Genomic DNA, 14,742 nt, shown 5'->3' with positions numbered 1-14,742 from the left:
TCTATGTCTCCTGCTCTGTTTTACCTGCATTGTGCCATATATTCATGTTATAGCAGGCTCAGATGGTGATCCAACACACATTGTTCATTTTAAGAACACTTTCACTGCAGATTTAATAAAACGCAAAGAAGGTATCAATGTGAGATTTCTAAAGATAACTACAGCATTCGACCCAAGGGTTAAGAATCTGAAGTGCCTTCCAACATCTGAGAGGGACGAGGTGTGGAGCGCTTTCAAAAGTATTAAAAGAGCAACACTCTGATGTGGAAACTACAAAACCCGAACCACCAAAAAAGGAAAATCAACCTTCTGCTGGTGGCATCTGACTCAGATGATGAAAACGAACATGACTTGGAACATCGCTTTGGATTTTTATCAAGCAGAATCCGTCATCAGCTTGGACGCACGTCTTTTGGAATGGTGGTTGAAACATGAAGCATATGAATCTTTAGCGCATCTGGCATGTAAATATCTTGCAAAGCCGACTACAACAGTGCCATGTGAATGCCTGTTCTCACTTTCAGGTAACATTGTAAACAAGAAGCGGGCAGCATTATCTCCTGCAAATGTAAGCAAACTTGCTCTTCTGAGCACTTGGCTGAACAAGAAGTCGGACTGAGTGGACTTCTAGGCTCTAAAGTTTTACATTGTTTTATTTTTGAATGCAGTTATTTTTGTACATAATTCTACATTTGTTAATTCAATTTTCATGATAAAGAGATTTCACTACTGTACTTGCATTAGGTGAATTGAAAAGTACGATTTCTTTTGTTTATTACAGGGCAAATATTTATAATAAAAATAAATATAAAGTGAGCACTGTGCACTTTGTATTCTGTGTTATAATTGAATTAAATATATTTGAAAATGTACAAAATGTCAAAATATTTAAATGAGTGGTATTCTATTATTGTTTAACGGTGTGATTAAAACTGCAATTAATCGCATTTAATTTTTTTAAATCGCTTTGCAACCCTAATTCGAAGTCTTGGGGCTTTTACCACCTCTTTACCATGGGTTAGAACAGCTCACTGCAGGAATATTACTTGATGTAAAGCTATTTTTCCCTTTTAACCAATTACATATGGTTGAAATGATAAATAATTCTCTCTCTCCTTTCAGCAAAATCTTACACTCATTGAAATCAACAGGATATTATACCATTGACTTCAGTGGGGTCAGGATTTCATCCTTTGTGTCTGTATCCTTCATACAATTCCTGATCTCTACTGTACTTCTGCTTAGTTATCACATTAGCAAAGCTTCTGTATAACATATTAAAACCACTTATTCTTTCCTCCTAAATCTGTCCCCCAAACTCCCTAATATTTGTTTTTTTCTGAATATGCTCCAGATTGTAAATATTTGTCTGGCAATGAAGGTTTCCAGATCCTGAGCTAAAGGTCACTGAGGTTAATGACTCTCCATGTACTTCAGTGAGGTTTGGATTAGGATTAGACTATAATACACTATTGTAGCTGTAGTCCCCTTAATATTTTGTGCATAATTTTTGTTCTGTGACATGATGATTCTTCATAACTGTTTAATCTTAAGAATCAAAGCAAAAGACATAGGCAAATGCAACTGCCATTCCACAGCAGCTAGGTAGGAGTCTGGGGAAATAAATGGAAATCCACTAAACCCATAAATAGATTCTCATACTTATTTTTTTCCTCTGACCACTAACAAGAACTAAGGATTCTTCTAGCTCTAATTTTTCAGGAGAAGATTCTTTTCCTTCCAGTGACTTGATAAGAAGTAATGAGTCAATCATTAGTTTATGGTGTAGAGAGCTGTTCTGTGAGAAGTATGAAAATCACCTAATGAAGCAGTTATTTTAGGCCAAATCCTTATTCAAGCCTCCATCAAAGACAATGGGACTTTCCTATAAATAAGGACTAAGCAAGGAGCTGCAGTATTTGGCTCACTGAAAATAGGTTCTGACTGTGTAATATTACTTTGCATAATCAGATTCAACAGTAACTTCTAGTCACCTCTGTTCCTGTGTTATTGCTGGCTTCTAACAGTAGTAAAGGGAAAGCTTAAAGTCAATATTTGCTGCATGTGAAAGAAGAAACTTGAAATTGTTTTAAAATTAGGAAAGTGATTCTAAAACAACATGCATTTTATAAAGGGGCTCAGGGACAGATGTGATATCAAAAATTACTTTTAATTAATTTTGTTAAAAACTAATTATGCTAAATTTCAAATTGACAAATAAATATTAAGTAATATTCCTTGAGCTTTATTGCTCCTGAAGAACTGCTGCTAAAACTGCTACGAAATAATTATGTAAGCAGTGTTTTTTCATGCAATGTATGGAAGTTATTTTTATTAATATTTAAATTGTGAAAAGTGTCAAATAGAGAACCCTATAAGATGAGTCCCTCTACCTACAGAATAGATACAGCATGGACAGGAGCAATACTAGATTCACTTCCAATGTTCCTTAACCTCAAACCAGAAATTCTCCTATGAGGGATGAAAGTGTAACTCAGTTCTCAGATCGGTTTTGAGACAGTCAACAGTGATGCTTGTTAGTTCCAATTAAGATTGCCGTCTGACAATAATGTCAATTATGCCAATAACTGGGCCTTAAAAATCATCAGATTGGGCTTATCACGTGATTTTAAAAAAAAAAGTTAGATTTTTTTATTTGCTTTGTGTTTAAGAACCTTGAAGGTTCTTATTTTTGCCTTCTTCTACATGGACTACAGGCTTGCTCTCTTTTAAAAAATGAGAGCAGAGGTTCTCATGTAATCATCTGACTCTCGGAGTTGGGGCTTAAAAAAAACCCCTCGCAATATCACTGCAAGTTGGCAAATTTTTCTGTGTTACAGTGTCAACAGAACACAGGGTCAAAACCAAAAGACAAAGAACTCCACTTCAGTGTATGTTACTATTACTGGATAGTATTATTGCATGATTTAGTTGGGGATTGGTCCTGCTTTGAGCAGGGGGTTAGACTAGATGACCTCCTGAGGTCCCTTCCAACCCTGATATTCTATGATCCCATGATTACCACAGGCTTGTCTGCATGGCTTGGCAGCATGCTCTGAAGTACAAACTAAAAGGCAACATAGTCCTTTTTGAAACAGGACTACACTAACATGAATAAGAAAAGGAGTACTTGTGGCACCTTAGAGACTAACAAATTTATTTGAGCATAAGCTTTTGTGAGCTACAGCTCACTTCATCGGATGAATGTGGTACCTTTTAACGTGTGCTAGCTGGGTCTACATGGGGCAGTTCCAATGGAACACTTTAGTATGTGCTTCAACTCACGCTTCCAAATTCTGCACTACAGGACCATGTAGACAAGCCATAAGAAACAATTACATGGCTGGATTTCCTTTCAGTTATATCTATTATAAAAACATACTTGTTCCTTTCAATTTCTAACATGAAAATTAAGACCCTGATTCAATAAATTACTTAAGTACAGGCCTGTCTGTAAGAACTTCACTGGTTCCACTGATGTCAATCAGATTTACTCATGGTAGACCTGTACCTTGATGAATGAGGGCCTGAGACAGTTATTTAACTAAGCATGCTATAAAATAAACAATACTGATTTACCTTACAACAGAGATTGTTAAGGGGTTTCATTCATGCTAAAGTAAGAATACAACAAATCATTACAATTTTAATTTTAAGAATACTGTGGATACTGCACTAATGAAAGCAGGATGCTATTAGGAGCTCTTTCCTTAATATCGGATACTAGGTTAATATATTAATTGAAACTGGTTGGCATTTGATTAAACCATCCAACATAACAATCATTAGTGAAATGTCTTAAAATGTTTTAAATTCTTGCCATAAAAAAAACATTTCCTTTTAATGGTGTGGTATTTTTGTTTTTTGTTTTTGGTATTACAGGTAAGCACACTAGACTGGGTACGAGCTGAAAAAATCTATCACCTCTGTGAGGTTCTATTTAAAGTTCACAAGGTAGGTCTTCTGAAAATTACAGACTACATCATTTAACCAAGGTAGCTTACAATTTCCTAACATTTAACAATATAAATGATAGACTCAGCTTAATTTGATTTAGCAGGGACCAGCCCAGAAATAGTTAATCTATTGCTATAAAACCAGTTCTTAATCTGTAACTATTTCCTGCATAAATATTAGATAACTTAGAATTTTGATCATCTCTGTAGTGAGCACATTTCTAATATATTTCCAATCTGTAGAAATATTAGCATTAGTTCCTGCCAGACAAATAATGAATAAAACAACTATCCATAATGAAGTCTGTATCTTATAACTTTTTAGTGGGAGAAAACCATTTTATGAGCCATTTTTTAAAAAGAAATATTTACCTTTAATTAAAACAGTGATGTTAACATGTGGTTTAGAATGTTAGTCTAATCTGACTGTATTTTGGGTGTAATTTGTGTAGCAATGAATTTAAAATTCAGTTCATTGCTACATATTAGTGATGCACTAGATTACAAGTAATAAACAGTCAATACAATTCAGAATGTAGTCCTATCTTTACAAAGAGTAATGCTGTTCATTCCTGTATAGTGTAATGTCTCTTTTTTTAATATTATTTACTTAATTTTGCACCAGCAAAGTAACTGTGGGTTGTTGCGTTTTTGTAAAACAATAATTGACTTTTACATGTTTTCCCCCTTTAAAAACTCTTTTGTTAAAAGAGGGGTTGGGTGCATTAGGAATGGCTAGGTAGACAGGCAGATGTTATCCTTACTGTTCAAAGAGAAATCACTGGTGTTCACTATGAATCACTGATGTCCCATATGTGGCCCTCCAAGTTGACTGTGTTAAGAAGAGAATTTATTTCTGACTGTCTGTTGAATATGTGTTCCCTGAGCCCTACCATGTGGTTCTTAAATAGAAGTCTCTGAATCAGTCAATATAGGGAGGTAGACAGAGGCATCACTTTCCCTGCAACTCCTACATCTGCTCTGATCAGCTGCTCAGCATTTCCCCAATCCGCCACGTGCTGTTGCTTCATTGTCTGCTTACCTGCTGGGGGCAAATCCCCAGAGTCAGGAGGAATCAGATTAGGAGCTGAACTAACTCTGCCTAGTGTAGTGGAGTGCCTAGCAAAGGATGGCTCCTCCTCCCAACACAGTCACTCAAGGAAGCCTAGGAGAGGGGAAAATTCAGATAATCTGAGATCCAACAACCATTTTATCCAACAACCAGGCCAATTTAGAGCATCATGGACTCTGGTCAAACTTGTACTCGCAGGCTTTATCTCCAATGGCCTGTGTGACAGCTGGGGCTCACCAAAGAGCATCACGTTCCTCCCACTTACACTCCCTGTCCATGATGCTCAACTCCATCACTGTTGTGTCCTCTGTACTGGAGTCTGTGGGCAGGGAGGTATAGCAGCAAGCTTCACTAGTTTCTGTGCCCACTGGGAACTGCCTGTGATGGGCATTCCTGGGGTGCAACCTGGAGCTGGGGTACTGCTAGGCCCTCTGGCATACCAATCTTGGCCCCCTCTCACCCTTGTGAGGCTGGGATAAACTGCAATCCTCCCCAGGTCTCGCTCTCACACAGCCACTCATGAACTTACAATAGAAAGAATTCGGCCAGTTCCCCCCAGCTTTCCAACCTAGGACCCCAGAGCTGTACCATCTTGCCCTAGTCAAAAGCCTGACCCATTTACATTTATTTATGAAACCGCTCCTCCTTCACTGTGGAGAGGACAATGCACCAGCCCTGATTCCTGAGGAGATTTCCCTTTGCACTTCAAACAACGCACTGTTTTAAGTAAAAAATATAAAACAGATTTATTAACTACAGAAAGATAGATTTTAAGTAATTGTAAGTAATAGCATACAGATCAAAATTGGTTACCTAAAAAAATAAAACAAAATCACAATCTAAGTTCTATACACTAGACAGGATTTTAATCAAGTATTTTCTCTCTCTGATGGTACAAACAGTCAATCAATCTTCCATACACAGGCTCCAAATCTCTCAGCCTGGGACCATCTCCTCAGTCCAGTCTTTGAGGTGTTTTTAGCTGTTCAGTTATGGGGAGAGTGAGGCCAAGTGATAATGTTGCTTCCCCCTTTTATAGCTTCTGCCACATGGAGGGAACTTCATTGTTCCAAGTAAAGTGCCCAGCACAGTTAGTGGAAAAGTACAGGCACAAGATGGAATCCAGTATTACATGAACTGGTTACATGTCCTTGCATGCTTCGATGAATCACAGCAAGGGCCATTACTCATATTCTGGCTAGAATGTTCACATGCATCACAGTGGGGTGTCAACTCCAAGCCCCCACTGCTCTGAAGTACTCTGCTGATGCCACCCCAAATAAGTACTCTGTGTATCACCAAAGACAAAGAGTGCTGGAGTCCAAGCCTACCTACCCAAGCAGATACTCTCTAACCTTGTCTGTTGAACATGAAAAGAGAAGAGCTGCTGCCACCCTTGGTGGTGCCCTAGCCAATGTGGGAAGGGAGGAGGGGTTTCCTGTCACTATCACTTCAAGTAGTGAGCAAGGCAACAATTCGGGCGTGAGGTTGGGCAGGGCCTGGAGGAGCCAGCCATGTGGGGTATGTCTAGGGCCCAGTATTGCTTTAATGCAACTCTGTCTCCATGGTGGGTGGCTTTTGCTTCCTTTGCACCATCTGAACAGCACAATGGTAGCAAAATAGGGCAGAGAATCTGCCCCAAAGTATTGATTCTGTCTCCTTGTCCTCTTCTCAAACACGTTCAGGCTAAAATGATTGGATGTTTCTGATGTAGATACTTATGGTGCCTTTTAAAAAGAGGGGTTTTCTTTCTAATCAGACTATTACCATTGCTGATTTGATGCTCAGTCCTTCTTTTACTGTTCTGACAAGGTTAATTTCAAGGACGATCCATCCTTACAGCAAATTCTATGGTTGCTTTTTCATTAAAAAAAAAAGTGGGAAATAAACTACCTTAGACTCGACTCTTAATGTTCTTGACATTTTAATAAATGAATGCTTAATTGTCAGTCTTGGTGAATACATTAGCTAAAACACAAAAGCTCAGCTATAAAACTTTAACCTCCTTTCTGTTGACACTTCAGTATAAATGATAATGATAGAAATTTAGAGCAAATTAATTAAAATAGAAAAAAACTTAATTTCTGGAAGAGAATAAAATTTCTCAGTTACAGCCTCTAAGACCCAGATTGCACTAGAGAAACTACTGTGTTAGAAAAGATTTTTTTAAAAGATTTCAGAAGCCAATTGTAATTAGCACAGTTGTGTTGTTGTTGCAGGTAGAAAGTAAGTTAGTAAATAGTTTTTAAAGTCCATTCTCAAGACTAGATATATTGGATGCTTGCCTAACTTTAAATGTCCAATTTAAACCCAGAAGCTAAATGTGCCTTTGGAGAATATTTTTCTACAGGGTATGGATGCTTCTGTGTATATTTTAGTGTACATAGGTGTGGTGTCATTCAATACATACATTTACTTACACACAGTCATATCACTTATGTAGTGGTGATAACCATACATTTAAATGAAATAATGTGATTTATTTAATTTAACCCACACATTTCTCTTTCCTGCACTTTTCCTATTACTGAAAATTCATACCACTGAGCATCAGCATCAAATAGACATTGGTTAAAATTCAACCCACCCTGAAAATCATAGAATTATAGAAAAGTAGGGCTGGAAGGGACTTCAAGAGGTCATCCAACCTACACTGGAGGCAGGATTTAGTAAACCTAGACCATCCCTAACAAGTGTTTTTCTAATATGTTAAAAACCTTCAATGATGGGATTCCACAATTTTGTAGGTAAATTGTTCCAGTGTTAAAATATCCTCATATTTAGAAACTGTTTGCTAATATCCAACCTAAATCTCCCTTACTGCGTGCTAAGCGTCCTCATTATAACAACACTTAACATATTTGAAGACTCTTGTCAGGTCACATCTCAGCCTTCTCTTTTCTAGACCAAATGTTTCCTTCTATTCCATTAAATGTGCAATTACACCCCCCACACAAATAAAACTTATACTGGCCTAATGCCCATGACAGACAATATTCAGTTCTGCAGCAGTTAGAAGTTTAACACCCAATATCTCATGACTCTGCAGAGCTACAACCAGGGGGCCAAATCCTCAGGCACAGAAGGAGAAGACAGAGGCATATTTCTTCTTTACTCCTCTCCCTCTCGCCCAAATTTCCAATCCCGAGGAGCAGCTGGAGATCAGTTTCAATAGCCTCAGGTCTCTTTTTCAATAGCTAGAATGGCCCCGGGGGCTGTTCCGCTCACAGAATCACTGGAGATCTGGTTGTGCCTCCCTGTGCCTCTGACAGCCCCCAGAATGTCCACTACTCCAGGGGTTGGTAGCAGCAGGTGGCACAGAGTTAACTTATGCCAGTCTTATGCTAGCTAGTGATTCTCCAATGCAAAGGAAAATCCTATCTGCCCTATTAGGGACAGCTGTCTATCCTTTTTGGACCATAAGAAAAGTACGTAGAGGGAGTGCAGTGCTCTTTACTGTTGAAAAGGGGAAATTCCTGGTGTCCTATGAGACACACAACATTTGCTTCTATAACTGGAAGGTCCTGAGATTCCAGACTTTAAAGCTTACATTTTTATGTATACTGATGCTATTTTAGGATATTTTGAAGTCTGATCCCAATTATGGTGTGTGTGTGTGTTGTGTTGAAGTCTGAGCCCAGTTAGTTTTTTCCCCACCCATATTTTGCAATTTCACTAACTTGTGTAGAGAGGTATCCTGATTTTCACTAGTGTCCTTTAAACCCAAATCTTGCCTTCTTGTTTTAATGTGTCTCTCCCTTTGAATTCTGTACAATTACTCATAACTAACAAAGCTACCATTACATATGAGGGAATGCAAGTAGTAATAGTCCTATTAAAAAAATCAAAAATCTCTAAAACATTTATTAAATAGATTTTCTGTAAAATCGGAGAGATGTGAAATGGGATGTGGTTATTATTTCCATTTTGGGACTTCCCCCTGCCCAAAACTTGCTGGAACTTGCATATTCTCCCCCATCCTAACCTGCAGTCTTGGAGGAAGGCGCAGTGGGAATAAAAAAAAAATATTTCAGCCAAGATCACCGCCGAAAAATGTGATTCTGACTGCAGACACCTGTCTAATCTTCCCATCTTCCGTGTCATCAAACAGAAATAAAATAATAGTTGAGAAATGAAGAGCATTAATATGATCTGAAACTGGTAAAGAAAATGTTTTAAAATGCCATTTGGGGATTTAATTATAGAACGTCCTCATATTTTTTTTAAACAAAGATGGGAATTAATAGTAGCCTTCAAACCTAGTTTTGCTTTTCTCTGTATATTTATCAAACAATAACCAACTGAAGTATTCGGAAACTTCTTATAATGAAGTATTTTAGTTCACTAAAATCTTCATTGTAAGGAGATCCTGTTCTTCCCTGTATTGATTGCAAGGTATCTCTTCACTCCCTCCAGTTTCAGAACAGCACATGTTGCTCTGGAGGACCTCTGCCACACCATATTGTCATTTCTAGCATTAGTCCATGATAAACTACTGCATTCCCATGAGTTTAGCAGAGTGAAACCCAATTATAATGGAATGAACCTTTATATAATAAGTGGTGAAACTTCACTATAAAATGAGTGTAAGTCAGCTAACATGCATTTAAGTAATTCAGGGATTTCTCTCCATTTCACTGAAAACATAGGTGTCTGTGTAGCTGAGTTCATAATAAGCAAATTCCACTGTATATCATCTCTGAGTTCTACATGATTGGACTTAGATTGCAAAATGAAAGAAACTCATTTGATAGTTCTGGGGTTTTTTTAAGCATTTCTATTTTTCACATCAGGGTGCAGTGTCTGCAAGGCATAGTTTAAGTAAGATAGAGTTCATTTAAGTTCCAAAAAGCACTTTTATTTGTAGAGAGTTTTTTGTTGTTGGATGGGTTTTTTTTTCAATTTGTTTTACTTTTAAAACTTTTTAAAATTGTAAGTGTACAAAATGTCTGTAACAGATAAATTGCATCAATTGGTATATAGATTAACTATGTGACCTAAAATAAGAATATATTTTAGCTTAAATTTATCCCTGTTAAAACTCCACTAACTTTAATGGATTTATACCAGATAATTATTTTGAAATCTGACTATTAGCTTAGAGGAATGCTACTATAAAGACATTTGAAAAGAACATTGTATTAAGAACATGCAAAATAAGCTCATAAATAAAAATATTTTGATTAGGTGCATCAACCAAAAGTCCTCATTGTCTGATTTAGTCAATCAGTTGTGTTCATATATTTGAAAGAATATTTTTTTATCTGCAATGCTGAAACCCTTGGCAACAGGAATTGAATCTGAGTCTTTTAGTGCTTGATACAGGAGCTTGTGCTGCCTGAGCTAAAACAGCCCCTTTCAAGCTCATAAATTCCAATTTGGCCTAGCCACCACTAGAGAGGGACAGAGTGCCACACCAAGCAGGCATGCCTTACATACTCTGCTCTCCCTTGCCAGGGAAGTGCATTCTGGGCTTCAGAGGTTTCCCCCTTCAGTTCCCTCTATGGACCACCATGTGACATGTTGATACTCCAGCTGGGTTGCCAGCAGCAGCAATCAAATCTGGGACCTCTGGATCTTATTGCATGAACTCTTTTGTCTGAGCTGAAAGGCCGAGCTCTCTCAGCCATGGCTGTAGCAGATTCATCAATCTCTAGTTGGTCTAGCCGCCACTAGAGGGAGACAGAGCGCCACACCAAGCAGGCATGGCTTACGTGTCAAAAATATATTAACATGGGAGGTTTGTTCACATTGTTAAGGAAAGCATGAATTCAAATGCATCCATATAAAGTAAAAGGAAATATAAATACTGTTCCTTTCTAAGCAGATGCCCATGAACATCTGAAAAAAATCTTTATTCCCAACTCACTGATAATAAGTATCTCTGTCTCTCTCCAACTTGGAGTCCCAGAGTTTAGATTCACTAAGTAGGATTCTTGAGCTCTCTTTGAGAAACTCCTCCAGAAATCCAGTGGCAGTCACCAGCTCTCTGTCAGAGCCTTAATTTGGAGCTTTTGATCCATTTTCACATCATAATTCCAGTATCCATGGTACCTCTCCAGAATACTTACTTGCACCTTCAGGAAGTCTTACGTCTCTCTGCCCAGCCCCTTCCATGTCTCCCGCACCTACCTCCACATGAAAATATTAATTCCCCTTTTAAAATATAACTATTTATTGTATTTAATAACAGATTGCATTGCTTACATTGGTATGTGGCAAACTATAGAAATACCTGGATTAGATTAGATGATAGAAAGAGAAATAGAGGTGACCTCGTCTGTTTTGACCTTGTGAATGAGAGGGTCTGAGAGCAGTAGCCTTTACAAAAATTAATTGATTCTCATGACACTGCACTGAGAAAGGTAAGTATTAAAATAACAGTTTTACAGATAGATAAACTGAGGCACAAAGCAGTTTAAATTGACAGTGAGTCAGTAACAGAACTGAGAACAGGCATTCTGATTCAAAGTCACTTGCTGAAGACATAAGACAATGCTGTCTTAATGATTTGTTTAGTACTAGTTGAAATATCACTTACTAAAACATGTCTTTCAGCTCTGGCTTGCTGATGATTGCTGGCTACAAGCAAACTTGTATTTAGGTATTCATCAGGACTATGAGCTTGAAGACCAAAGGCCATATTGTTTCAGTGTCATGGTTGGACATGGCCAGAGTCATTATTTTAACGTAGAGCTTGGCAGTGAGTTGGCGGCATGGGAAAAAACGTTTCAAAGAGCAATTTTCTTGGAAGTTCAAAGAACAGGGGTAAGTAATACGTAACTTAATTACTGCAGCCATTTTATTGCTAAAATAAGTGTAACATATAGAAAATTTTAGACATTTTAATGATTTTTTTAAATTGATTTTCAGAAAGAAAAAGGCAACAAAAAGTACAGAAATGCAAATGACTTACAACTTTTGTACTTTTCAAATACTGCATGCTTCACTGGCTCTCCAGTAGAATTATGGAACTATGTAATTTTGCAACTTGTCAAAGCAGCAAGACCAGATATACCAGAACATAACATATTAGGGTGGGGGTAACAGTAATCAAATAGGAGAAGATTATACATGAATTGGCGGAGGAGGCAAGGAGAGGACTGGGGCAGATGAGGGGGAAAGGGAGAGGAGAGGTTACATGGAAAGGAGGTCTGGTATTCTTTAAGGCATCTCAACATTTTTATATAGAAATGGGGTCCAAATTTCTTCAGGTTCATATAATTGCTGTCTACAGCAATAAGCTATTCTTTCTTTGGCTGCTAACTCAGACATAGTGGAATACTACTGCTCCATTCTTGGGCATAAGTAGGGCCCTACCAATTTCACGGCTGTGAAAAACACATCATGGACCATGAAATAAGCCCTTCCCCATGAAATCCGATGTCCCTTTGTTCGTAGGCGTACCCCAGCAAAGGGGACTCCCAGCTCCAGCTGGGTTGGGGAGGGACAGTATTTGTCCATGCCCTGTACAGCTGCTCTGGGTGGGGAGGGGAACCAGACCAGAACCAGCAGCCCCAGAGCCCTCCTGCAGCTGGAGGAGGCTTGTGGAGTTGGATCTGATCTTCCCTGTGCTGCTGGGTGCACCCCAGCTGGGGGCTCCTAGCTGCAAGTCCAGGCAGGGCTGGAGCAGGACAGGATTTGATCTTTCCCTGCAGGGCTGCCCTTGGGTATGTCTCTGGCTGTAGATTGCTCTTCACCCCCTCCTCCCCACTCTGTCCCCACTCTGTCCCACTCTGAAGGCAGCACAGAAGTGAAGGTGGCAATCCCATGACCCCCCTACAAACAGTTTCTGACCACCACCACCCCAGGCCCTTTTGGGTCGGGACCCCCACATTTACAACACTGTGAAATTTCAGATTTAAACATCTGAAAACATGAAATTTACCAGTTTTCAAATCCTATGGCTGTGAAATTGATCATAATGGACTGTCAATTTGGTAGGGCCCTAGGCATAAGCCCACAATTCCATTTTTGTAAAATCATGTACTTGGTGACTATTGCAGCTCTCAAGAAACCAAAGTCTTGTGGTAGAGTTAAACTCTTGAGTCTATCTCTTTTCACAGCTGCCTAACTATTGGAAAGTCCCATAGTATGTGCATCAGGGTTCCTTTTTCTTTGTTACAGTGCCAGCTAACATCAGAAGTTAAGGCCTTTATCTTGTACAACCTCTTTGGTTTCCCAGTAAATTTTGAATGATATCTTTTGTTGTATCAAACATAACCTGAGATCCACAAAGACATTTTTAACATTATGTAATATGCTCTGCCATTTGGATTCTTTTAAGGGCTCTGATAACTTCCCTTCCCATTCTTTCATGAACACCAAATTAATGAGATTCCTTTTCATTAGCAAAGTATACGTAGTGGACATGAACCTGTGCTGCTTATGAAGCATTTCTAAAGTTCCCAGTAGTTGCCAGACTCTGGCAGTCCTAGGGCATCCGTACCAAACTGATATGTTAGCAAGTATCTTAGTTGTAAGTACTGCCACTCCACTGAGGGTAGCAGGTTATAAGGTTGCTTTAGTGTTAGAAAATGGACAAAGCCCTCATCACTGACTAATTGGGAAAATGCCTTGCAAATCTTGGTTACCCCAGGTAGGTGATTTTGCATGATTTCAATGTTGAAATTGAAACCTCTTAGCTAAGATAGGCCAGACCCTTTATGCAAATGCATCCGACGAAGTGGGTATTCACACGAAAGCTTATGCTCCAATACATATGTTAGTCTATAAGGTGCCATAGGGCTCTTTGCCACTTTTACAGACCCTTTAGATAGCCACCGCTGTAAGCACCTTGTTTTTCTCCCTCAGACAAAAAAAGAAACTGAGGAGACCTGCAGGGAGAATATAATTCATTAATACACATTCAGTTTGCACCTATGTGGGTATAAGGGTGCTAGCATGTTGGAATTGGTTTGATATCTATGACATAATAAAATCATAATTGTGATTTTGTAGGTCTGGGAGCACAGTGCCTCCATTGGTTACAGAGAACTGGAGTTTGTTAAGTGATAATTGTGGATGTTGATCAGGGCCCTGCAGGAAGGCTCTAATAATGCTATTAAATTTTTTAAAATAAGATTTTGGGATAAATACAGGTAGGCTCCTCGAAATCTGAAGTGGCCTAGGCAGACTATTCATTGTTATTGTGTTAACCCTTCCTCACAGGTTCAGGGAAAGAGGATGCCACCTATTTGTACACTAATGATTTGAGAGAGTATATCATCTCAATTTATCTTCACTAGTTAATATTTCTTGAGATTTTTATACCTAGGTACACAATTGCATTAGTTTACCTGTGGAAATTCCATTTCAACTGGTAGATTTGGAGCAGTTCTAATTTTTTCCAGTTCAGTTTGTAACCAGATATTGAGTCAAATATTTGAATTAGTGATAAGAAGATACTGATTGTTGCTTGTGACTTGGATATCAGTTTTAGATTTTTAATAATCTCATAATGAATACGCTGAATACAGAAACAAGTAAGTCTAATAATCATGTAAACATGGATTTATCTATGAGCACGCTTTCTGACTAGCATGTGTTGTGACAGCTGAGAGAACAGATGTTCCAACAAAAATATTATAATCAAGTTACCCTGATTGTAATAAATGGAAAATCAATACATTATCCTTTGAAGATTCTTTGAATAAACCTAGTTATGAAACTTCTATTCAGAAGGACTAAGTTCATCCTCTTGTTATGCCTAAT

The 14,742-nt window shown here is 38.3% G+C and overlaps 1 protein-coding gene across 1 annotated transcript in view; it reads left to right on the top strand.

Annotated features, from left to right (window-relative positions):
- Positions 1-14,742, top strand: part of SNTG2 (syntrophin gamma 2) — a 254,057-nt gene that overhangs the window by 182,416 nt on the left and 56,899 nt on the right. The window contains exons 13-14 of the mRNA XM_043510185.1: positions 3,883-3,954; positions 11,587-11,796. Of these exons, the coding sequence (XP_043366120.1) occupies positions 3,883-3,954; positions 11,587-11,796 (282 nt within the window). The remainder of the gene's footprint in view (positions 1-3,882; positions 3,955-11,586; positions 11,797-14,742) is intronic.

This window comes from Dermochelys coriacea, chromosome 3 (assembly GCF_009764565.3).
Source record: "Dermochelys coriacea isolate rDerCor1 chromosome 3, rDerCor1.pri.v4, whole genome shotgun sequence".
NCBI classification, from domain to species: Eukaryota; Metazoa; Chordata; order Testudines; family Dermochelyidae; genus Dermochelys; species Dermochelys coriacea.
This window is presented reverse-complemented; position numbering and strand designations above follow the sequence as displayed.